At 41.6% G+C, this 26866-nt stretch overlaps 1 protein-coding gene across 25 annotated transcripts in view; it reads left to right on the forward strand.

The window, feature by feature from the left end:
* Nucleotides 1-26866, forward strand: part of DOCK10 (dedicator of cytokinesis 10) — a 197411-nt gene that overhangs the window by 164751 nt on the left and 5794 nt on the right. For 11 of the 25 annotated variants that reach the window (XM_083442506.1, XM_083442522.1, XM_083442523.1 and 8 more), the window contains 16 exons: nt 884-950; nt 2789-2836; nt 3542-3643; nt 5711-5835; nt 6124-6236; nt 7411-7548; nt 10010-10192; nt 11171-11281; nt 12663-12878; nt 13402-13459; nt 13781-13879; nt 15742-15848; nt 17709-17831; nt 18911-19030; nt 23776-23922; nt 25430-25640. In XM_083442506.1, coding sequence (XP_083298632.1) covers nt 884-950; nt 2789-2836; nt 3542-3643; nt 5711-5835; nt 6124-6236; nt 7411-7548; nt 10010-10192; nt 11171-11281; nt 12663-12878; nt 13402-13459; nt 13781-13879; nt 15742-15848; nt 17709-17831; nt 18911-19030; nt 23776-23922; nt 25430-25640 — 1968 coding nt within the window. Of the gene's footprint in view, nt 1-883; nt 951-2788; nt 2837-3541; nt 3644-5710; nt 5836-6123; nt 6237-7410; nt 7549-10009; nt 10193-11170; nt 11282-12662; nt 12879-13401; nt 13460-13780; nt 14161-15741; nt 15849-17708; nt 17832-18910; nt 19031-23775; nt 23923-25429; nt 25641-26866 lie in introns of all 25 variants that reach the window. The other 14 variants (XM_083442504.1, XM_083442516.1, XM_083442521.1 and 11 more) reach the window with 4 other exon arrangements.

Here is a 26866-nt window from a genome sequence, read left to right on the forward strand (position 1 = left end):
AACTTCATTTGTATCCTACATAGCTCCTCCCCCTGGGCTTACCTCACAAGGCTGTGAGAATGGTAGTGTACCAACTGGCCTTTGGAAGGGGCTGTAGCTCAATGGCGCATCATCTGCCTTGCATGCAGAGGATCTCAGGTTTAATTCCCAGCATCTCCAGCTCGGCAGGGAGAGACTCCTGTCTGAAACCCTGGAGAGCCACTGCCAATCGGTGTAGACGATACTGAGCTAGATGGACCAATGATCTGACTTGGCATAAGGCAGCTTCCTGTGTTCCTATGCTCTTGTTTACAGACTTCCTATAGGAATCTGGTTGGCCACTATGGGAACAGGGTCCTGGACTAGCTGGGCCTGTGCTCTGATCCAGCACGGACCTACATTGGCTCCCAGTACATTTCCGAGCACAATTCAAAGTGCTGGTGTTGACCTTTAAAGCCCTAAATGGCTTCGGCCCAGTATACCTGAAGGAGCGTCTCCACCCCCATCGTTCTGCCCAGACACTGAGGTCCAGCGCCGAGGGCCTTCTGGCGGTTCCCTCATTGCAAGAAGCAAAGCTACAGGGAACCAGGCAGAGGGCCTTCTCGGTACTGGCACCCACCCTGTGGAATGCCCTCCCATCAGATGTCAAAGCGATAAATAACTACCTGACATTCAGAAGACATCTTAAGGCAGCCCTGTTCAGGGAAGTTTTTAATCTGTGAAATTTTAGTGTATTTTTGGTTTCTATGGAAGCTGGGGAAACCCAGCCAGATGGGCGGGGTACAAATAAATTATTATTATTATTATTATTATTATTATTATTATTATTATTTTCTTAATGCTTTGAGTCAGCTCTTTAATTGTGGGCAAATAATAGATTTATATTTTTGATGTCTCTTTCCAGATACATTGATCTCCTACTGGCAGAGAGCCCCATTCACAGAGATAACAGACTTTTTCAGCATTTTAGAGTAAGCTCACTCTGAGGTTTGTCCTTCTAAGGCTGTCATTGGCAGTGACTCAAATAGAACGAAGCAAGGTGTAAATACTGGGTTTTACTGACATTTTGAAAATTCTAAGCCTCAGATCCACATATGCGTTGTTTTTAAACTGTTAAAGGCCAATTATTTCCAGTCTTTGCTGGCCTTTTGAAATATTGTTCCCTCTCCCCACCCATATACCTAGGAAACCTGTGAATCTCAAACCTCTTCTAATAACATCTGTGCCTAAATCATGGTGTGTTATGGTCTTCCATATATAGAGAACAGAAAATGTTTTCATCATATGCATTCCTGACCCATCATGGGACAAATTCCTTCCCCTTCTTTCTGTTGTGAAACAAATGAAAATTATTTGCTCCCTATGTCAGCCTCACTATAGATCACATGCAATGAAAGGGCTCAGAATCTCCTAATATCTCTTAGGTGATGATCCTATGCATGCATTCCTCAAAGTGAGTCCCATTCAATTTACTTCTGAGTAGACATGCCTAGGATTCTGCTGTCCTCAGCATTATGCACATGATACCTATAGTTTGCTATACACAGAGCCAGCTACCTGAAGGTGAAAGATGTGGATGTGCTCAGTTATTAATTTATGGAAATATTTGTATACCCCTGTATCATTTTAAAAATATCAAAGCAGTTTCCAGCAATGGAAACATAAGACCATACAATAAAACCGTAAAAAGCAGACATCAATTAACCATTGTGGAAGGATGTGTTCTTAATTGCCTGCATAGGCCTGGTGGAATAGAAAAGTTTAAATTTGGCACAGAAGGTGCCCACTTCTTTATAAAACTACCACAGAAAGGATAGAGAAATTATTACACTGTCAGTTCTGTCTTGTTCAGGAATCCTCAGCCCTGTCAAAAGAGCCAAACTAGTTTAACCTCTAGAGCAGAGATGAAGAACTTTGGCCCTCCAGATGTTGTTGAACTCAAACTCCCATCAGCCCAATGATACGGGATGATGGGAGGTGTAGTCCAATGACTTCTGCTCAGAATTGGATGTGAATCATGACTCCCAATGCAACCCTTTTCCTGGCCTGCCTGCTTCCAAAGGCATGGAAAACCTGAGCTTAAAGGTGGTTTGTAAGTCTTGTAAGCTAGATATGGTTATGCAAGCTTGGTCTTGCTGCAGTGCCATACTCGTGGCAAGAGAAAAAAAAATGGTTCAATGTAAAGTGTGTGTATGCTGGAACGTTAACTGTGTGTGTTTTGCAAATATAGCATTGTTATATAAGATGTGTTTAGGCACTCACCTGAACATGCAAATGCTGAAAGTGTGGTGGGGAGGGCATGCACACAACCCCCTCTCCCAATGCACATGGCTCACCCCACTCAGTTCCCAACCTTTACCCAGTGGCGTAGCGTGGGTTGTCAGCACCCGGGGCAAGGCAAGTAATTTGCATCCCCTAACCCGTGGATTTGCGCCCCCTAACCCTAACCCCCAGATGTTGCACCCGGTGCGGCCGGCCCCCCCTGCACCCCCCACGCTACGCCACTGCCTTTACCATATTCCAGAGGCAAAGCCTGCAGAGGAGAGGGCTTCTCCTTGCACTCACTTGAACATAAGTAGAATTGTTTCTGCAATCGGGGACCCTGTTAAACCAAGGTTCCTCACCCCTACAAGACCTTCTCTGAACAGTATGAAGAAAGTTGGAGACTTAGGGGATGGACACATGCAAGGAAGAAGGTGTGCATGCCCTGTTGCTGTTCAAACTTTCGACTTTATGCTCAGGTGAGTGCCTGACCATCCCTGTACTATCAAACAAAAACTATCAGAGCCTAACTTTTTCTTTCTTTCAGGGTTTGCTTCCAAAATTTCAGATATCTTGGGAAACGAAACATAGTGAGGTAAGTTGTGCTTTAGTTATATAACATATGGCAAGATGAAATTTCAAACACACTTTGAAGCTGGCATGTAAATGAATGACCCAAATATCAGTGTGTACAAGTTCAATCCAGACTGGCTTTTTTCTCAGAAAGCTGAGCTCCAATGCACTCAAGCTGGTAGGATTCCATGTAATGCTGCTTCCCTTGTTACTACCAAGAAGATAAGTAATTAGGTACATGAAAAAACTTAAGGAGGGTTCATCCCTGTGTACAAAACTTCTAATTTGATGGCATTAGCAGCTGCATGTTGCTTTTAACTTTTCCTATGACAGGTAGTATAAAAGGGATCAATAATACTTTGCAGTGTTTGCAATCCAATACCTTCTTGCCTCTTCATTTTTTGGCCACTATTTCTGAAGTATGAGGCTATTTTTGCAGCTGCCAAGGATCAGGCACGCACTTTTCCTTGGCAATATTATGATGGTTTGTTTTTCATTTCCAGCAGCAACAATGAGCTGCTCTGTCTGCTACATTTCCAGCAGTTATAAAATGAAAACAAACTATTGGTATTTTTATTACCTTTTGCCTATTGTGTTTTTCATATGAAAAGGGGCAACTCAATTCATGTTTTCTCAGAAATAAGTCCTGTTGCGTTCAATAAGGCTGACTACATAAAAGCATATTAAGGATTGCAGCTTACAACAATATTATTATTATTATTATTAGGAAAATTGCTGCTGCTTTTAAGGTTGCTCAAACAACACAGAATAATGGAACCCTGAAAGGCTCTAACTCATCCTGCCAGACCTCTGGACTTCTGCCCCAATGGTAAGATACATTTTGCTACTGAGCTTTTAACTTCATTCCAAGCTAAAAGGAGTCAACAGTAACCCTATCCCATGCTCCTCTTCTTTTTCGCTATATTTTTTCATGCAATTACTTCAATCTAACAAGCCACATGAGCACAATATCTTTGTAATGTTTATCTTGTATCCAGTTCATCCCATGCACTAATAGATCCAGCCAGTTTTGCAACTGGTTCACCTCAGTGCTGTGAACTAGGCTGCTTTGAGCTTACAGCTCCTTGGGCATGACAGCTCTGCCTTGTGATCTGCATGTAGACCTACCACAGGCAAAGCAGCCAGTGTGCAAAGCAGAGCTATACATGGCTACATCTCCCCGATATTTTCATTTTTTACTTAAAAGCAAAGTGCTCCAGATTTGTTTCTGCAAGCTGTAATTAACAGAACCTGTATCTTCCACCACCTCCCGTTGTTGAGTTTTAGTACTTTCAGATAGATGTGTGATTTAGAGTAGAATCTTAATCTCATTTACAGAGATATAAGCCCCATTGAATTCAATGGGGCTTACTTTTGAGCAATCATAAATTAATCAAGTGGGAACTCCTCCTTCTCCAACACCAGCATTGCAAAAAGTTCAGAGCCTCCTGTAAAAGATGGAAATGTTGATGGGTTCCCATCCAGTTCACTTTTGGTTTTTTGACTTTAGGAATCCTTAGGTATTGTGATTAAAATCCCTGCTGTGCTGCTTTGGTTCGTTGAAGACAGTGAGATGAATCTTACTGTTAAGGGCTGAACGTTTTGAATCTGCTCTGCTTGTCGGCTTTAAGACACATTTATATTTTTATCCCATGGTTCTTTGAGAGCCACTTTGTTCATGCACAGCTAATTGAAACTCAACAGTTGCCAGTATAATAGCCTTGTGTCATGGCGAGTGGCTGGACCAAATGAAGCATGAGGGGGAATGATGCACTCCTTTGCTTCTCGCTCCAGAATAAGCCCTGATCTCACTTTACAGATCTGAATGAATCCTTTCACTGGGCCATTGTATTGCGGCATGTTTACAGGAAAACGACCCTGACGCCTCGACAAAACAAAGGCCTAGCAATGAGGTGTACTGCAGCAAATTCTTAACCCACTGCTTCACTCTACTCTCTCCAAAGCAATCACTTGGTCTTTTTCTTGCCATTGTGCCTTTAACTTAACAAGACTTAGAAGGCTGTATCTTAAGAGAATCTTGATAATTGCCAGTGCTCCTTCTGATTGTTTTTGAGAGCTTTATTAATTGGAAGTTCTGCTGTTAAGAAATCTGTTCTGCTGCTGAAGCCCCAGCCTACACCTCTGATAAAAGAAAGATATGCTTATCTGCAGGACCTATAATAGCAGGAATGGATACATGGGCTACATCCAACGTACCCCTGAGAGGTTTTTTGGGGGTTTTTTGTGGCTTGTCAACATCCCCCTCCCATTTTCTAAAAAAACTCTTAAATAATAATAATAGTAATATTTTAAATTCCTGTGCCCTGTTGTGATGCCATGATGGGGGGGAGGGGTTTGTAGCCCTCCAATAATCATCTGCTTTAAAAAGAAAAAAATAAGTATAGCCATATTAATACCACATATGCTTTATACTTGTTTCTGCCTTTTTAAGGAGAGGTATTAATTTAGCTAAATATACAACCCATTAAATATATTTTATTGCTATACAATAATATATCCGGGCAGTGTATAGCTATAAGACATAAAACACCATTAAAGATTGTGCACAAAAATGCAGAGTCTGTGACTCAAGATTCAGTTTTCCAATCCTGAACCCCTTCTGTCATTGGTGCAGCAAAGCATGAGGAGACAATTGGCAGTTTACCCAGGTCCCTAAAGTTACTTAACACATGTGTACAAAATTTCAGCTAAATAATCTTTCTAGTGAGCTTTATATCCCACTTTGCTGCCCATTACTTCTCCTTGCTTCATTACATTCATATTGGGAGAAAATGGAATATGTCAAATAGAAACTGGCATCTTACTCTATAGGCTATTGAAGCAAATGAAGAACTTTTGGGACACAGTATGTATCATTTAACTTCTCATTTTGCAGGATACATTCTGCCTCCAGCGGTGACGTCCACAAGCACCACAGGTCTCAAACTTTACCAATAATACGTGGCAAGAATGCCTTCTCCAACCCTAAACTCCTGCAGATGATAGACAGCACCATTGCAAGTAAGCACAAAAGACCTAGGTGTATGTTGAATTTTGTTTTAATATCAGCTGCTGCCGTGTGGGTAATGAGTCTTTATGAGTCTTATTCCAGAGCATCCATTAAAACAACTCATTCAAGCTTATATCTTTAGCAATTTAGCTAAAAAAATAACGGTGATAGAAAGCCTAGTGTTTTACACAAATGCTGTTAAAAAGACCTCCCCTTCACTGTTGGCACTTGCCATTAGTGAATTGGTCTGCCCTTGTTGTCTTCAAATACATTTTCCCATGACATTTGTTTTGTTGTAGGTGGTTCCAATGAAACAGATATTGTGTGCTACGTAGATACTGAAGCCAACATTGCCACGGAAGTTTGCCTTACTATTCTTGACTTATTATGTCTGTTTACTCAACATCACCAGGTATGATTTCCATATGACAAAATCATGCTTTACATGAAAATCACAGTGTTCTATTATTTACGCCAACCTATTATAGTTGCACAGTTTTATATATATATATATTGGAGAAAGACATGACCGAAAGGTATCATATCTGGGTAAAATCTACGAATCATGCTTGGAAAAGTAAGTGGAATGTGCTAGGCCCAATGCACCTTGCATTATGTATCATTATGATATGCTTTTAACCCTCTACCAAGATTCTTCTTACTTCCTACTTTCGACTGTGCCCTGTTTCTTACATACAGTTGCATAGACATTCGTATTTTTCTGTGATAGGCATTTGCAGAGATGTAAGCAATTCACCTTTCAGACAGAAAAATGTGCATGGCTACATTTACTGTTGATGTACCCTAGAATCTGAGGGTGGTGTTTTTTCCTCTGCAATTCACAATAGTTATGCAGATTTAGGAAACGTAAGCAGGTGAGCAGGCATATGATATAATATCAGAAAGTTCTGCAAAGGTTAAAAATGTATATTTACTCTCTCTCTTTTTTCCTTGGAGCTTTTGCATGCAAGGCATGTGTTATAACAGTAAAACATTGCCCTAAACTAAAGTTTCAGTAGATTGTGGCATTGTGCCAAACAGTAGTGGTGTGACGTGCTATTCAATGGATCTCCCTCAGGCTGGGTTGCTGCAGGTTTTTCTGGATGGAGAGAGGGAAAGATAAGACAACAGTGAGGTCCGTACTGTGCAAACATCTCAATAGGAGTGTCTGATTGGCTCTGCCAGTGCATTTGCACTGCACTGCCACCTCAGCTTTCCACCTTTCCTTCTTGGTATGCTGCAACAAGCTGACCAAAGGGAGGTCGGGTGAACAGTGCAGCCCCTGGTGGCAAAGCCTTCCTAGAAACATAGGTTTTGATGAAAGGAGTAGGAGGAGGAACATCATGGAAGTGTCCTGGAACTTCCTGGCCTAAGGGGCAGCAAGTGGGGGGAGGTAGAATTATTTTAAGGGAGAAGATATTATTTGAGATACTTTGGGAGGTGGTACTGAAGCAGCTGACTTGATATTGTGCTGCTAATTCTGTTAAAGCAGGCCTTGCCCATTTGGGCAGGAGAAACAGATGCAGAGAAAGCCAGGCAGTTTAGCTTTTGAAAGACTGAAAGATGTTTGTTGGCTCGTTTTTCAGAGACAGCTGCAACAATCAGATTGCCAGAACACACTGATGAAGAAAGTCTTTGATACCTTCCTGCTGTTTCTGCAAATCAATCACTCTGCAGCAGCCCTCAAGCACGTCTTTGCTGCTCTTAGATTGTTTGTGAGTAAGGTACGTCCCTGCTACAGTTAGGTCACCGGTGATAAGAAATGCTCGTTTGTTGTTTAAACCAGCATTGAAACCATGTCTGCCACATAATTGGTGATCAAGTTGCATCCTGGAAATCAGTACCGAAATACAATTTCAGATAATTTCTCATAGAAATTTGTATTTTAGATTCAAAATTTTACCTCAGACATTGCTTGCTATAGGCATGTTATCAATCTGTTGGTTGTTTTAAAAAAACAAAGCAGATGCTAGCTATCAAATGCTAGAGTTCCAACAAAGGCATTGCATGTCAGCTGTAATATTTGATCATAGATCGATATTATTGAAGATCAAATACAGCCAAATATTAACAGTCACGTCCTTTCTTATAACAAATATTAAAATCAAATATGGAATTAAATTGAGCTTTAGCATCAAGCAGTAGATATTTGATACCCAGACAACATTCAACATTAGAGTTCATAAAGAATTATTTAGGAGAGAAAGTCCAGGATCATTATTATTTTTTAAATCTAGTTCTTCAGCAAAGCTCCTTGTGTTTGTTCATGGACTACTGAACATACGCACATAAGAACAGACCTGCTAGACCAGACCAAAGGCACTTCTAGTCCAACCCTCTGTTCTCACCAGATAGATGCCAGTGGGAAGCCTTTGCAGTCCTACTCATACGTCTGCAGCATGGAGTTGAACTAGCCTTCCCTTCCTCATTGCCCATTCCAGCCACAGCTTTTCCCCCCACCATCTTCGGTCATTGCTTAATATGGCAAATTTTCAAAAGCCACATTTGTGCCAGATAAAGACAAGCCCTTCCTACGGTGAAGTACTCGAAACAGAATGCGAGGAGAATGCTTTTCTTTCGCAACGTGTGATATTGTAACGCCGCCAGTAGCATATTTCTAGGGCCAAGGGAAACATTAGACAAACCCAGCAGGAACAGCTTTCAATTACGTGGCAGACTGTCAGGAGCCTGTTTAATAGTGGGAGAGTGGAGACGTACAGATTCATAAGACGCTGCCTTACACTGCATCAGACCATTAGTCCATCTGGCTCAGTAGCTCTACTCTGACTGGCAGTGATTGTCCAGGATTTCAGGCAGGGAGTCTTTCCAAGCCCTACCTGGAGAACCCAGGGACTGAATGTGGGACCTTCTTCATGCAAAGCATGTTCTCTCTGCCACTGAGCTGTGTCCTTTCTCCGGTCATCTGAGCCACCCACTCCATTGTCTGGAGTGAATGGATTTGGATGCTTCCTTGAAATATCTATGGTGGTTAGTAATCTCATCTCAACCGGTGGCATGCAGGGAATAATGTTACTTATTCTCCGTAGTCTGCTCAGCAGATCATGTTATTACTCAGAGAAATCTCAGTTCATTTATTCATATCATTAATTGGATACTATATTTATTTGGATTTTATATTAGATACATCCTATCAAAATTAAAGAGGAGGAGAAATCCCATCAGAAGCAAAAGCAAATGGGGACTTAAAGCTATTTCAACCACTTCTTAGGATGTTTTTAGAAGTTATTGAGGCAGAAGGGGGGAGCCCTATGCTTTCCTGGAGTCCGTGATCAATAAGAGTTGAAGGGTGAGGCAGCAGCCCTTACATGACCTTCCATCACCAGCATCACTGCAACGAACTGGGAGGGGTGAAGCAGCAGCAAAGTCGGTGCAAGTGGGGGCATCCATTTGACTCCAGTGCTACATCTGCATCCCACCAACCCTGCTACTGCCTCACTCCTCCCAGTAATCTGCAGTGATGCCGGTGAAGGTGAGTTCATGGAGGCGCCCCCATTTAGCCAACTCCTACTGCAATCCAATCCAACCTTCTACCCAGTGGCGTAGCGTGGGTTGTCAGCACCCGGGGCAAGGCAAGTAATTTGCACCCCCTAACCCGTGGATTTGCGCCCCCTAACCCGTGGATTTGCGCCCCCTAACCCTAACCCCCAGATGTTGCACCCGGTGCGGCCGGCCCCCCCTGCACCCCCCACACTACGCCACTGCTTCTACCTATACACTGCAGAAATCCAGAGCTAGAACATCCCCGAGAGATGACTGTCTATAGTCTCTGCCTGAAGACTTCTAGTGAGGGAGAGGTCTGCTTCCCTAAACACAGCGACCATACAACATGTTGCTCTCTGAGTGTTTCTCCTGCCTCGTGCTCGCTTGCAACCATTGAGCTAGGTGTCAGGTAGCCACATATGCAGCAATACTTGTGTTGCATCCCTAGGACATGTACACCTGGGTGAATCAGAATGACCTTGAGCAATGATCTTTGGAGATCACGGTGGCCCACGCAGATAATCTTGTTGGTGTTTTTTGTGGGTCACGACTAGCTCCTTCTCAACTGTAGGCAGTTTATAAGTGGCATGAGGTCTTTGATTGCCTTCCAGCACTGACAGATGTTGCATTTGTGTTATAAGAAATCTCTTATGTTGTAGCAAAGGTGTATCTTTGTCTCCATAGTTCCCTTCAGCATTCTTCCAAGGGCAGGCTGACTTATGTGGCTCATTCTGCTATGAAATTCTTAAGTGCTGCAATCACAGGTCACGGTCAACACAGATGGAAGCCTCTGCTCTGCTGTATTTCTTCATGAGAAAGAACTTTGAATTTAATAAGCAGAAGTCAATAGTCAGGTCCCATTTGCAGGTAAGTAAACACTATGGTGACGAATAAGCATCCCACACAGATTACTTTTTGAATTTCCTGGTCATGGCATTGTTTTAGTTTTTGCCTCGACTCAGTCTAGAGATGAGCATTGTCTATGTGCAGATTATCACATAGAGTTCCCAAGGACTTCTGTTCTTCCAGTCCTGCTGTACCTTGGCAAAATCTCAAAAACCTCAACTTTTCTTTTTAAACTAAAGGAAAGTTTCAGGTTGGAAGGGTGCAGGTTTAATTCTGGAAATGCAGTCCACAGCATTGAATTCTTATTGAGACACACTTAAAGGTAAAGGTAAAGAGACCCCTGACCATTAGGTCAAGTCGTGACCGACTGGGGTTGCGGTGCTCATCTCGCTTGATTGGCCGAGGGAGCCGGCGTACAGCTGGTCACGTGGCCAGCATGACTAAGCCGCTTCTGGCGAACCAGAGCAGCGCACGGAAGCGCCGTTTACCTTCCCACCAGAGCAGTACCTATTTATCTACTTGCACTTTGACGTGCTTTCAAACTGCTAGGTTGGCAGGAGGAGACACACTTAGTGTCCTATATATCCCTGATTATAATTCTGAAATGTGGCATGGGGCACTGCCATCATTTGAGTTGTTAGTTCCCTCTTTGAGCATATACATGGAGACCCAGACAACTACTTGTACTATGGTCCATGTTGTAACTCAGTCAACATAGGATCCTCTTTGTACTAGGTCAGACCCTTGAGCCATCTAGCTCAGTATTGTCTACATTGGCTGGCAGAGGCTCTCCAGGATTTCAGACACAGGACATTCCCAGCCCTTCCTGGAGAAATTGATGGTTGAACTTGGGACCTTCTGCATGCAAAGGAGATGTTCTGCCCCTAAACTACAGCCCTTTTTTGCAGTCTATTAAGTTGTACTAGTAGTTTGTCTAAGGAATAACCACTTGCTAGCTTGATTTACTTATGCTAACACCTCCTTTTAATGTTTTTTTAGCTCATCAAAGCTGTAAGCCAGTTGATTGCAGATGCAGGCATTGGAGGCTCCCGGTTTCAGCATTCATTGGCGATTACAAATAACTTCGCTAATGGAGACAAGCAAATGAAAGTAAGAAATGACTGGTATTACTTACAACTATAGATAGATGGTTCCTAATCTACATTATCCTCTATTACAATCTCAGACCTTTCTGTGAAAATCTTCCAAAAATATATTTTGCAAAAGGAATATACTTAATTTTCTAATCACTCTGAGATGCATAATTCAGTCCAGTCCCTACTGCTAATATCTATGCAGGTACTGTATTGTATTTTGTTTCACCACTGCAATTACTGAAGCTATTTCTAGAGTAAATAAATTACCCAATATTGACTTGAAATTTGTTCAGAATCATTTAGGGTATTGCTAAATCACACCAATTTTTGTGGCTATTGAAACAGTTGTTCCTGGACACCCTCTCCCCTGCTTTATCAGTACAAAGTCTGATGAAATTGTATATTCTGGTAGATATTCATTATAAGCTTCTTCAGGAACTAATCAGGGCTGAAAAGTAGGGCACCAATGTAATAAATAAAAAGATAATGCTGATAAGTATCACATGGACTGGGTCCTTTAGAAAAAATAGATCAATGTCAGTGGAAAGCTGAAGATCTCAGTACAGCATGAGACACTGAATCTCATGGTCATGGGTTCAAGTCTCACATTGGCCGAAAGATTTCTGCATTGCAGGGGGTTAAACTATATGGCCCTCGTGGTCCCTTCGGACATTACAGTTCTATAAACCTTCTATAAGAGGTTGCTCTTTTCAGTCTGCTTTGTATGCTACTGGTAGCCTCATCAACAGTGTTCCCTTGGAATTCTAAGAGACCAAAAATCAGTGCAGTTTTGAAATCAGCAATTAAAATCAGTGCAGTTTTCAATGGTTCAGTCTGCCATCTTGATTCAAAGTGACATCTGGTTGTATCCAAACGTAGACAAAAACCTGCTCCCTGATCTCACTAACCTTCATGCAAAATTGTGTTACAGTATCTCAAGAGGTGTCCAAATGCTTAGTGAATGAATAACTTTCCAAAGTATGTATTAGATTCCTGGAGAGGGTTCACAAAAATGTATTGGGGGTCATGGCTTTTTGCCTCCATACACATCCATTCTGACCCAGTATCTTTTGGCTAACTCCTATGACCTTTGGGAAGTCTTGCATATTCCACCTGCCCTGTCTGCGGCTAGATGTGCAGCTACCACTTTGTACATGATCAAGGTTTTGAATTGCATGACAAATGCTATATAAAAAAGATGATGCACAAAAAAGGAGTGGCATGCAAAGATGTCAGTAACTGTGTATGAGCAGGAGCAGAAGCCAGCAAGCACAGGATCCAGTGGTTGTGTGTATGGTCCACTATGTCATCTATGCCAAAAGTATGTGATTTAACATGGAAACGGAAATTCTGTAAGTTTAAAAGTACACTTCTGCTGCTTCTCCTCCCCAAAGAACAGTAACTTCCCAGCAGAAGTGAAAGACTTGACCAAACGCATAAGGACAGTTTTGATGGCTACAGCTCAAATGAAGGAACATGAGAAGGACCCCGAGATGCTAGTGGATTTGCAGTACAGTTTGGCAAATTCATACGCCAGCACGCCTGAACTGCGTAGGACTTGGCTAGAAAGCATGGCCAAGATCCATGCTAGAAATGGTGACTTGTCAGAGGTAACTTGCAAATACTAATGATTGATTTTGTATCCAAAAGGGATTGGGAGGAGCACTCTATATGAGTCTGACTTAAATGCATCTGGCTGGAGCAGAGCATGTATTATCACCCGTTGACATTTGCTAACAATTATTTTGTTAAAATGCAGGCACTTTATTGAGTATTACCGTGCATCCTTCCCCACCCCAAAAGAAACCTGATTCAGAGTTCAAATTATTTTAGACTCCTTTATTTTCTAAGCTCTTGCAAGCACATGACCCAGATTGTTGTTTTTATGGTTGAAATCCTGATGCTCTCATTTAGCCATACTCTTAGCCTTTTTAGGCAAATCTCTTGGTAACTGGAGCTTAGCTCAAGTAAAGTCTTCAGCATCACTTTCTTGTTTTGCACAAACATTCAGACTAATAAATCTGTCAAGTGAAGCTTGGCTACCTTTCTGCAAAACACTTGCCTGACATTTATGAGGATAAAGAAAATCTGTGCGGCTTAATATTAACACTTGCATACAATTTCTTGTTGCAGGCTGCTATGTGCTATATCCATATAGCTGCCCTCATTGCCGAATACCTGAAAAGAAAGGGTAAGATAACTTTATTCCAAGGCTAGCATTGATGCAGCAAACAGTAAAATGTGACCGCCTATTTCAATCTGATGAAATTCATGTCCTTTTGTAGTTATCCTTTAAGCAGCTTTGACTCGTCTCAAATGTTTCCCATGTAAGATACTACAACAAGTAAAATCAATGGTTACAACCTTGCATGTGGTGTGAAAATGAAGCTTAACTCAATCTCTTTTGGGAAGGGGGACATTTGTATCTCATTTCTTTAGTGTGTATCATTAAATATGCATGTATTAACACATACAGATAGCAGAATGCTAATAACATCTCACACTATCGTAGGTTACTGGAAAATGGAAAAGATATGTACCTCTCGTACACTCCTGGAAGATGCTGAACTCTCTGATAGTAATGTCTTACTAACAACTCATACTGGAGGAAGTGAGTGTTCTAACCACGTCTGTTTATGTGGCATAGACAACCACATTTGACCCACACCGATTGCAGAGATTCAACAGAAGAAGAGATTAACTGAAAAGGGAGGGAATATCATGATGCATATTTATATTCTTTGACATTGGGAGGTGTCAGGTCTTCTCTCTGTTTCTGTCATTGGTTGGAAGACTGAATTAGAAGAAGTCTTTTACTGCAATGCTGTATACATTTTTCTTATAAGGATTACTCCAAGACAACTTCTCAGGTCATTGACTTTCCACATTAAGGTATGCATGGGGTATGCCTGAATAATAATCACTTAGCAAACCCACCAAGATAAACAAGAAAATGAAATTTGGTTGCCTGCAAAGGTCACTCTCTCTCTAACACACACAAACACACACCAGGGCATGATAAGTCAGCATGGCCACTTCTGCAAGCTGCCCATGGGCAACAGCAACCCTGTGCCCAATGACCATGTATGTGGAGTGGGGTCCACCTATCTCCGTACCCTAGTAGTTCTAGCTACCTCTTGTCCCACCTTTAGTCTAGTGGTTTCAAGGTCCTGGTAGAAGGAATATCTAGAACATGGATGGAGAACACACGGCCTTGGATATATTGTTGGATTCCAGTTCACATCAACCGCAGCCAAATGGGAACCACCTAGAAGGCCAGAGGCACTCCATCCCTGATCTAGTAGCATCCAAGAAGGAAGTGGGGATCAGTAGTGAGATAATTCTCACTGCTTGTTGTAGGTTGCTTAGTTTTTCTCAGTTTTAGATTATGCTTGGACTGCATTTTGCATTACTCTTGTAGGTTGCATTTTCCTTGCCTTGCTTTCTAATAAGGATGGGAGAAAGAAAAGGCATGTAAATCAAGCTACATCTACATCTCCCTCGAGTGGAAAACCTCCAGTCCTCAGATGGAGGCATGCATCCATTGCCTTAGAACTGGACTGTTGCCACGTAGTTGAGGAAATTAATAGAACAAAAAAACTCCTATACCATGAATTAATTTGGAGGACCCTAATAACATGGTAGCTCTTCCCAGTGAAATTCCATTCTTCCTGCATTTAGAGTTCAAAAAAATCCATGTAACATCATTCTGGTGATTTTTTTTTTCTGTTTCCAAAAGCAAAATAAAATATATTTACTGTAGTGGCAAAATCGAAATCATAAGCCAATTTAGAGGAGAAAGGGAGAAAATGTGACCACTCACAAATATTATGGTGATAGTTCTAAGTCTTGAAATGAGTGGATCAAATGTGAATTTCAACAGTTTGTTCTCTCAAAATCTTTCAAAATGGTTTCAGGCCAATCCAAGATTCAGGCCATGTTCAAAAGAGGCTAGATTCTGTGCCGGCAGTATTCATTGCCACCACCTTGCCCTACCCTCTTTTCCCAAACCACCTTGGCAAGGGGGCAGGATGATGGGGAGGTAATTCATCTTTTCATAACTTAAGACTAAACACAAAGCATATGATTCTGTCAGCATTTTTTTATTTATAAAGAATCCAGGAGCGTTGTTTATTTATGAATGGTCCAAATAAAGAAATGCCTTGCCATATTAGCAATACAATTATTTGGGACGTTTCTCAGTAATGCTTTTTGAATAAGAATATTATTTGCCAGAATCATCCAATCATAACTTTCTGCACCCTTGCCAATAGGTTAATGAACTGAATGGAATTCATAAATAACCTATCACAAAATTACCCCATTCCATTTGTTCTACTCGCCCTTTGAGCTCTGAAAAAAGTCCTTTTGATCAGCATTTCTTTAAAGCATTCTTTATAGTAGCATCCTCTTCTTTTTAAGAGTGTAATATTAATAGATTCATGGGGCCCTTTCTCTTGTTTTTTTAAAAAGGCTTGTTTTCTATGGGGTGGCCAGCTTTCCTCAACATTACACCAAATATTAAAGAAGAAGGAGCTATGAAGGAAGACTCTGGAATGCAGGATACACCATATAATGAGGTCAGCAGTGCTAATGTTTACACCCTGATCCCGTGCATGTTTTTTCAGAAATAAGTCTCACTGGAAAGCCAGTGTGGTATAGTGGTTAAGAGTGTAGTGGTTAAGAGCGGTGGACTCGTAATCTGGTGAACCGGGTTCGCTTCCCCGCTCCTCCACATGCAGCTGCTGGGTGACCTTGGGCTAGTCACACTTCTCTGAAATCTCTCAGCCCCACTCACCTCACAGAGTGTTTGTTGTGGGGGAGGAAGGGAAAGGAGAATGTTAGCCACTTTGAGACTCCTTCGGGTAGTGATAAAGCGGGATATCAAACCAAACTCTTCTTCTTGGTTGTGTTCATATGTCATGCTATATCATTGTTTAATGTGACGTGCATGAGCTGGGATAAGCCTGAGTGAGCCATAGGCCTGCACACTCACCTCTTCCCTGTCCTCCTAGCCAGGAGGAGAACCACAGAAGCTTTTACCGTCAGTTTCTTATAAACTTTACATTGTCAGTAGTTCTGATTAGTTTCAAAACCAACCAACTTCAAAATATGGGTTATGAAGCTGACTTGTTTAAACTAACCATAGTTAGTGCAATCCACGATCGCTGGTTCAGATGCAATAACCAACCATGTTTAAGGGAAATTGAAAGAAAAAGCCTTCCAAAGATTTCCTCTCAGCACACAGGAAAGAGAGGAGAGGGTGAAGCACAAGAGTAAGCCTCAGGCTACTTCCAGCTCACATGTGTTGTGCTAAACCATGGTTTACTGTGACATATGAACATGACCAGAGGGACCTACCTAGAACAATGAAACCATACATAGGATTGCAGCTACATTTTACTTTTGCAAAAAACCAACAGCAGTTCTTCATCATCACAGCACGAGTACTACATATCCACAATTCTAATTTAGCAGCAGAAGTAAACCAATCTACAAAAATATAATTTCAACAGTGCTCTCTGAGGCATAACCAGGAAGAGTGAGAACATCCCACTTCCTTCAATGGAGGTTGCATAGGACAAAATCCTGACAAAATCCTAATTGATAGATAAATCCCCGATAGAGGGTAGGCTTATCATTGCCAAACCCAAAGTCCTGTTTCCAGTGTCTTATTGAAATGTTTACTAGCACAGGGGGAAGCTGGGAAGAGAAATCAGTGCTATTTGCTGGATCGTCCATCAAGGAACTGAAATCTTCTAAGAATCTTCTAAGAAGCTGGGGATTGTCAGAACTTTGAACAATGTGTTGAGGGACCCTCTTTTTCTATGAAAGAAAACAATACCTTGAGCAAAAGCCATACGCTCCAAAATGAAATGTCTATTGCCCACAGAAAGCATGCACTGAAATAAATTGGTGGGTGTGTCCAGTTTTGGAAGAAGAGGCATCCTTTCACCCCATATATCTGAAAGCAGGAGAATTGGAGCTAGTTATATCAATGTGTTTGATAGCTGATTATGCATGTAGCCTTTCTGGGTCTCAGAAAAGTCTGTTGGATTTTATCCTCATGTGCTTGATCTGCAACCAATATAAATAATCTAGCAGATGTGGATGGTCTTTCGTTTGTGTCTGATGTTCCTTATGACACCACACTTTTGCTGAAAGTTAGGGCAGCTTCTTGGATGCCTTTACTATGCTGAAACCTCATGCTATCAACTTAAGAAAGATAGTGGCAGCATGTGAGCATGTACATTGCAGTGCAACACCTATTAACACACCTACCAAAACCAAGCAGCCTTGGCATGTAAGATGCAAAGATGTCCTTAGACGTTTGCTTCAGTTACTTGCTTCACTAATTTCATAAACCAGACCTTTGACTTCAACTATATCAACAGTATTAAGACACAGATTTAACATTCTTGTTACTTGTGCGATTACAGAACATCCTTGTGTCGCAGCTGGAATTGTGTGTTGACTTTTTGTGGAAATCTGAAAGATATGAGCTCATTGCTGAAGTTAACAAGCCAATCATTGCAGTGTTTGAAAAACAGAGAGACTTCAAGGTAAGAAAAGCTTAAAATAAGATCTAGCAGTTGCTCTGGGAATTGTTCTGGAAAATGCCATGGCATAGTTGGACATATTTTCATTTTTCATTCTTTTTTCCATGTTATTCCTCCTTTAGTGGCTAAAGACTTTGTGTATGCACACTTTGTGTATGCAGACTTTGTGCCTATGCACAGTGACAAAAGGCATGGTGGTGATGCAGGGGACAGTTTCTAGGCTACAGTTTTTTCACTCAAGGCTGGTACTATCATCAGTACAGCTAGGCAGCCACCTAGGGCACAGGGCTCAGAGAGACCATCTCAATGTGAATTGGGTTTGTTGGACTCTTCACAATTCTGCACACAGCAAAAACCAATGTGCCAGAAGCTTTCTGCACTCCTGTTGGCTCACCCAGGACAGAGGGTGTTCATGGCATAAGAAAGACACAACAATTTGCTTTGCCTGTGTAATTCTGTTATCCATGTCAAGCCTGCTTCCTCCAGCTATGGCGTTGCACTATAGAGAAGTGGCTTTCAATGCATTCAGCTATATGTGAAGGGAAATCCTGACACCCCAGTACAAAATGTGCACACTTTTTAAAAAAACATTTTATTTAAAAGTTTTCCAACTAAGACAAATAATATGCCCAACTTTCTCCTTTTCCCTTCCTTGCCTACTCTCCTTTCCCTTCCCTCTTCCATTTAAACACTTGCCCGTACAGTGAGCCCAAATTGGCATTGGTCGAGTCAAGCATGTGTGGGGAGCCTCTTGAGAAGTCCTGTAATACAAGTGGTTCATAGAGAGGGAAAATAATTAATAAATCCATGTAACAATTACAATTAAAATTAGTGAAACCTTTTTTTTCCCAAATGCAGCTTTTGTTTTGAGTATATACAGAAGGAGCAAGTGGGAAAAGATTAACTCCCATAATTGACATAGGACTTACGCACTTTGCTTATAATGGCGAATGTGGCTAGACTAAAGCCTCTTAAATCAGTGATCCAGGGAGCTCCCAAGTTTAATGCAAAGTTGTATTGAAGATCAGTGCTTTCGCTTTTTAAAAAGCCTATTTTTACTTCATTCATTCTTCTACCTTCAGAGACTGTCAGAGTTGTACTACGACATCCATAGATCTTATCTGAAAGTGGCAGAAGTCGTGAATTCTGAGAAGCGCTTATTTGGACGGTACTACCGGGTAGCATTTTATGGGCAGGTGAGTGTCTCCAACATGTTTGCGAACATACAGATACCATATACATTTCTAAAAGACAGTTCCACAGATGCTCTTCTTAAGGAAAGTATAATAAGAAAACAAGATGATAGGGGGTGATATTAAGGATGATGCTAGCTGACTTACTATTAAGGATCAAATTCTGAAATCTTTGCTGAAGAATGGAGTGAACCAGTGCTACCATCTGCAGAGCAAAAGTCAGGTCTTTAATATAAATATATATTTAATTGAGGCAGTGCATAAGCAATATTGATGGGGCCTTGCACAAGAAATTGGCTGTTTCCCTGCACATCTAGATACAAGCCTATGCATGCTTACTTGGGGTGTAAGTCCTATTCAGCTTCCAAATAAACATGCATGGGATCAAATACAATTAACATGACAGCCGTGAAGCACCATGAATGGTGACACAGAAGTGATTGATCACTAACCATGTTTACCTCTTTGAGATCCCATAACATACCTCATAGTCCTTGGAGGTAGTCTAAAATTACGGCAGGTCTATCACTTTCAACTTTTGTGGCATCAACGGACCCAATAGCCAGTCTCATCATTTCAATTGTTTACTCGGAGATAAAAGAGATATGCACATTTTCTAATGGGAAACAGAGAAAAGGGGATACAAATACCACCTTTATTCTCTGGCGATTCCTCCTGCCACTTGACGTTTGTCATGTTATCCAAAATTATCCCTACTACAACTGCAAAATAGTTTTAAGCCATCAAGGTGTATTTTTTCCCCTATGTGGCCTGAAATCCACATCCCTGCATTAGTTGTATTTCTCATAGACTCTCTGGCTTTGCTTTCTAGCTTGCCTCTGATGCTCTCTGCAGTACATTGTAGAGTAGTCTTGGAGCACGTGCTCTTTCTGCATGCTTGTATTGGTGTAGTGTGTGCTTATGCTTGCCTCTGCTATACACCAGTTGGTTCAGGGGACTAAGCATGCTCTCTGAGAGAGTGCTCTCCAGGCAAACAATTCCCCCTAATCTAATGAAAAGAGGAGGTGTGTAAAGAACAGATTGATCTGAATCATTCTGTCTGCTAATTAGGTTTTAATGCAGAAATTTGCTCTTTTCTTCTCTTGGTCTTATTCAAGGCTGTGGTAAGTTGTCTATTCTTTTGCATGCTTTTTCTTTAATTCTTCTTACTCATTGTCTTCCCTGTATGAGTTAACCCTAACTTCAAGTGCTTTAGCATTCAATGTGAGAGGTGAAATGACATTGCTTTCACTCATTTATATGCCGTGTCGCATCTTGCAAAACTAATTCTTTTGTTCTGCTTTCTGAAATTACAGCTGTTTCTTTGCTGTTTACATACTTGAGGCTTAATCCTGTTCCTCTGTCTAGAGGAAACAGGTTCAGGCCATGTCTCCTTTTCACTGAAATGTCCACTGCAAGCAGATTTGCCAGTTATGTATTTGCAGAGCTAAGAAGGTATTTATAGTTATCTCCATCCCCACCCACAGTGAAACTATTTCAGGGTCTTGTGCATGCATGGCATTGTTGCCATGAATTGTTGGGTTTATTGCCCAACTTAGATACCTATCTCTGCGCAGCTCCTCAAATAAATGCTCAAGAGGCCAGAAATCTTCCAGAATATAACTGCAGACCAAAAATAGGGTGCCTCTGGCCCTCTAGATGTTGTTGGTTGTTTGCATATCTGGAACGGATTCAAAATTGAAGGGCGTAGTCTAGCCAAGCTAGAGGTGCAAAGCATGGCTGGTGGTGGAAGAGAACCTTGGACCTCCAGTGATCAACCAGTAAGGGAGGAGGTAGCCCCAGTCAGCTGGGACCTTCAAAACCAGAATCCAGAGATATCCTGTAGGAAGCACATAAGGCCAGGCACAGGGGTGAGAGATCAGGGCTAAAACAGAAAGCAAATCAAGAGGGGAGATGGTGAGGGAAAACAAGGATGTATAGGAGGAGCTACACAGCTGTTCTAGGGCCAATCTATACCTCACCTACCTGACCAAGAGATGAAGGAACAAGGAAGCCTTTGCATTCCAAGGGGACATCCTGGCAGATAGGCAAAAGAGCCCATGTGGCTGGCGATGTGGACAGCCAACCACAGGCTCTCCTGAATGCAAGTCCTGTGCTTAACCCCAGTCTCACCTGCTCACTCATTTGGCACAAGGAAAACCCTCAGAATTGCCCCCTCTCTCAAGGAGGCAGATGCTTCTATTAAACTTGCTTTTAGTGGAGCCCAAGTGATGTAACTCAGGGCAGAAAAGAAGAGACTGTAATACAAGTCTCAAGGCTATCCCTTGCTGTATCCCAACTGATTAAGAGCCATTTTGGCAAGAAGGAGGAGGAGGAGGAGGAGGCAATAAATAAATGGCTATGAGGCAGAAAGGACTACAAGAGGTTTTTCTGTAATCATCAATGGGCTGCTGTTACACCTTCCAGACCCTGTTGCAGTTGCCAGACTTGAAATAAAACATTCTTATGTGGCTGGAAACAAGCTGTTCAGGGGGAATCACAAGGGCAAAACCCAGTGCAAAAAGCTGGGAATGGACAGGGAATGACTTTGGCCCTTGCTTTTCTGGTTTCAGATGTAAAAGCCAAAGAACCAGCCAGTTGTCATTTTTAATTTTTGCTCAGTCTGCAGCTTTGATTTATGAAAGGGAGGGCAATGTGAAAAAGACCAAAAAAAATATGGAAGAGTGGACTTTAAAGTTGTGTTCATGTATGGAAAATCTATTGTAGTATGTGATATCGCCCAACACCTTTCTACACGGTTAAATATTTCAGTGCACCCATTTATCGAGTGGCAAGGAGATCTTCATCTACTTGGCTGTTGTAGCAGTTCTGTTCACCTAAGCAAGGATGGGAATCTGCTGCCCCCCAGATGTTGTTGGACTTCCAGCTCCCGTCATCCCCCACCAACCAGTGGTCAGAGTTTGTGGAAGGTGAAATTCAACAACATCTGGAGGACCACAGGTTCCCTGTTCCTGATTTTGAAGGTGTTTATTTCAAAATTATTTGAGGCTTCGAAATACTTTCTTTGAGTTAGCATCAACACCTTATCGTCGTGGTGATTGTGAACTTGCAGGTTCTCTTTCCCTGGCAATATTATATATTATATATTATATATTATATATTATATATTATATATTATATATTATATATTATATATTATATATTATATATTATATTATTATATATTAGAGGCTGCTCATTATGCTTAGCAAGCCAGCAGTTTATATTGAAATGTTGGTCTCCAAACATACTCAACTTCACAGTCCAGTTCAAAACCATCGAGAGAGCTAAACCTAAGAAACTGAAAGAAGTTAATCTTCCAAGAAAATTGCAGAAATTTCCCAGGTTTAAAACATGTTGTTTAGTAATACCTTATGAGAAAGCTTCTTGGTCAACAATGACTCTTTTAAAAAGAAGCAGAACTGCTATCATATTTCGTATTCATGTATGTACAGACATTAGTATTTCTATGTAACCAGCTCTTTCTTGGCAAGAATGCATTTGATGAAAAACCCACAGAAGACTCCAATTCTACGGTTCACAAACACAGATCTGAAATACAAAATTCCTAAATGAGGATTTCTGGGGCTCACAGAAAAACTATGTGTTAGACTTCACTATTCATAAGCCAGCCTGAACAGTAGACAAAAATAATGCTTCACTCAAGTTCTGTAAAATAGGTGCAATTATGTGTACCTAAGGGTGTTTTGAAAACCGTAAAGTATTCACAGAGCTTCTGACTTCTTAATTGCCACCTCCAAATGTTTGGCTGCCAGGAGAGTCAGAGTGAATGAGTCACCCCAACACAAAAAGAACGGTGAAAGGAAACACATTTTCTTCCTACATCAGGATGCTTCCTGATGAGCTTGAGGATTCTGTAAACATGTGGAGGAGGCACAAAGGAAGGATTCAATAGTGGCACAGCACTTCATAGGAATATATCCGGAGTCGGCTTTGTTTTTACTGCAAAACTTCACATTTTGAGAAACATGGCAGTCCTCTGTCAAGTTCTTGCCCTCCATTACTATAGCACATAGTCAGGCTTAGGGCTTATCCACACTTACTACAACTCCCATCATCCCTGACCACCGGTCCTGCTAGCTAGGGATGATGGGAGTTGTAGTCCAACAACAGCTGGAGACCCAAGTTTGAAAAACTTCAGTAGACTAACAACACAAGCCTGTGTATGTTTACTCACAACCAAATCCTACTGTGTCCAGTCAGCTTTTCCACCCACTAAATTCTGTTTAGAGTTGGCTGTTAACCCCTAACATGCTTCTAAAGCATTTTGTCCTACTTTAATTGCAGACTTTCCCCCCTGTTCTGTTTATTTTTCGCTGAATAGTGGGTTGAACATATATTAATGGCGCTGTGAGATTATTTCACATCTCCTGTGACAATTACTGGATTGCACCACACGGTGGTGCAGTCTCCACAATATGCGGGTGCCCCTATTATACTGTACTGACTAGTAGTTTGCTCTCCAAAGAGATTTTCTTTCGCATTTCACATCAGAGTTTTGTCCCACTGGTAAAAAGCTTAGATTCATCCTGTGCTAATATACAGAGTTTGGTTTTCTTGCCTCCCATTCCTTCATCAAGCACACGCTGCAGCATTCAGATAAGCTGGTGTGTGTGGTTTGCTTTTTGTCCCTTATCAATTAGATATGTTACACCTTCCATCCACAGTGGATTGCTTGGAAGTATTGCCTTGCTTACTTTCCTCTTAACTATTATGGTTTGTATTTTAAATAGGGCTTTTTTGAAGAAGAGGAGGGCAAGGAATACATCTACAAAGAGCCCAAATTAACAGGCCTGTCTGAGATCTCCCAGAGATTGCTGAAGCTTTATGCAGATAAGTTCGGAGCGGACAATGTGAAAATAATCCAAGACTCAAACAAGGTACGGGGAAAAAATTAGTGCCGCCAAGACTCTGAGCACAAGGTAGCTGGAATTTCTGCTGCACAGGCCCCGCTGAAATAAATGGAATATGTGCAGAAACACATTCTTATGTGGCTCCCAGCATTTCACTGGGATTTGCAAAGGAAAAAGTCCTGATAGATTGTCCTCAAAGATTCTGGACGTGAAAGGATGTTGATTTCTAGCACACCTTACTAATCACAGTGCTGTTCCCTTGTTAGCATGTAGTAGTGCATAATACTTAAATGAGCAGGTCAGAGGCTAATTCCCTAAGCAGCAAATAAAGGAAAGTTTATTGTTCATTGCCAAATGTATTGAAATGTGGTTGCATCCAGAGAGTAGACCAGCTGGAATTAATCGACCTAACTTACTCCTATCCATTCATTTCAGTGGGTAGGATTTAATTGGAGGCAACCCACTATAAGAAAACACTTGGTAAAATCTTTCTGTACAATGAAGGACTGGAGGGGTGAGGGCCTTGTGCCCCTTCCACTTTTGGTACTTGCTAGGCCAGACTTTCCCAAGCTGGTGCCTTATGGACTACAACTCCCATCAGCCCCAGCCAGCTTGGCCAATGATGGGAGTTGTAGTCCAACAAACATTAGGAGGCCATCAGATTGGGGAGAGCTACACTAGGCTATTGCTGAGAATGAGAGATCCATGAGCACCTATAGCTCTTCCTCTCACATGGCTGCAGTTCACTTGGTCTCAGTAGCTTGCCAGAGGTTGTATGGAAGGCTGGATGAAGATATAGATTTAGGGATGAATTGTATTTGGAGTTTCCTCTGATTTGCTTGCTTACTCTTTTCCATTCAGAAGACTTGAAATCACGTGCCTGAAATTAGATATTTAAAAAATAATCTCAGACATATAACCTCAGACATTGTTGTTGTTGCTGCTGTTATTATTTATTACCTGCCGTTCACCATAAGCTTACAACATTACGTTGTTGAAACTTTGCAACCATAAGTTTACAATATAAAGATACAATATTGAAAGCAATTAAAACAATGTACAATTCTATAAATAACTCGTTGGGTAGCTTAACCTCAAGCACCAAATCAAAGTGCAAGCAGGAGAAGTTTGCATGTCTAACTTCCAAGTGAAGGGTTGAATCATGGTGGAACTGCCACCAAGAAAGCCTTCCTTAGGGATTGTTGCCTTTCACTTTCTGTCATGAGAACACTCCCCCCCCACACACACACTTTAGTCAGTAGGAATGCCCAAGTACAAAATTCATGTGCACCCTGTTGACTGCAAAGAGCGCCAGGCTGTATAAACCACTGCCATTCTTTTCAGAATGCACAGAAAAAGGACTCTGATCTTCATTGCCATGTCATTAAAAGAAAAAGGATGGGGTTGTTTGCGCCTCCCCCCACCGCCGCCCATCCCCACTACCATTTGTTGCTATATCTGTCTTTAATTAATGTTTGGTCATACTCCCTATTCTGATCTCAGTTGTTTCATTTCATTCGCCGTGCCTGTCCAGGTTAACCCCAAAGACTTAGATCCGAAATACGCTTACATCCAAGTGACATACGTCACACCCTTCTTTGAAGAGAAAGAAGCTGAGGAGCGGAAGACCGACTTTGAAACGCATCACAACATCAATCGCTTTGTGTTTGAAACACCCTTCACGTTGTCAGGGAAGAAACACGGAGGGGTGGAAGAGCAATGCAAGAGAAGGACCATTCTGACAAGTATGATGGTTGTTGCATTATTTAGTGCACAAGGGAGGCTTGTTGTAGAGCTGCCAAAGGTTGCGCTCAGGGATGTATAGTTTCAGGAGGGAATCTTTGTTTTTAGGACATTTGGCACGTGACCTTTTTCCCCTCCCAGGACCAAAGTTCTTCATTGCTTTTGTTAAAATTGTGTGAGTTATTGGTTCAGCAAAAACCTTATTTGTTCCTACAATCTGGATCTCATTTTCCTATACCAAATATAGTACTGTGCCTTAGAACTTCCATACACAAAGCCTATAAAACTCATATGAAATAATCCATGTATTTTTTAAAAAATAAATAAAAATAAACAACCACTGCGGGGGGGGGGGAGAAAGAGAGGCAATATCTTGGACATGCCTACTGAAACAAAAGTGAAAGCTATTCCACATTCTCAGCACTGCAAACAAACAAAACCTGTAGTGCATTTGCAAGCAAATACAGAGAAGTTTCTGCAAAATTGAGCAAAGGTGGAAAGATGCTATTTTGCCATCCAAGTTGGGCGGGATGCAGGCCTGTGTTGGACACTCTTTAGTTCTGTTGAATGCCCACTGAGCTAGCTGTGATCAATTTTGTCCCACTGATTTCCTGTACGTGTCTACTCAAAATTCCCATCACGTTCCATAGGACTTACTCCCAGTTAAGTGGGCATAAGATAGCAGCCTAAAGTGATTAACATAAAGAGAAAGGGACCCCTGACCGTTAAGTCCAGTTGTGGACGGCTCTGGGGTTGCGGCGCTCATCTAGCTTTACTGGCCGAGGGAGCCAGCGTACAGCTTCCAGGTAATGTGGCCAGCATGACTAAGCCGCTTCTGGCAAACCATAGCAGCACACTGAAACACCGTTTACCTTCCCGCCAGAGAGGTACCTATTTATCTACTTGCAGTTTGACATGCTTTCAAACTGCTAGGTTGACAGGAGCAGGGACCAAGCAATGGGAGCTCACCCCGTCACTGGGATTCGAACCGCCGACCTTCTGATCGGCAAGCCCTAGGCTCTGTGGTTTAGACCACAGCGCCACCCGCTGATTAACATAGCCTGGATCAAAAACTACTCCTTTTTGGTAAGGCTGCTGTTTCTATAATAAATAATAATTTTTTATTTATATCCCATCGTCCCCAGTCGAAGCCGGGCTCAGGGCAGCTAACAACAATAAAATAATACAACATTCTAAAATCATTTCATTATAAAATTAATTCAAATCA

The sequence above is a fragment of the Podarcis tiliguerta genome (assembly GCF_965153285.1).
Source record: "Podarcis tiliguerta genome assembly, chromosome: 5".
In the NCBI taxonomy this organism is placed as follows: Eukaryota; Metazoa; Chordata; class Lepidosauria; order Squamata; family Lacertidae; genus Podarcis; species Podarcis tiliguerta.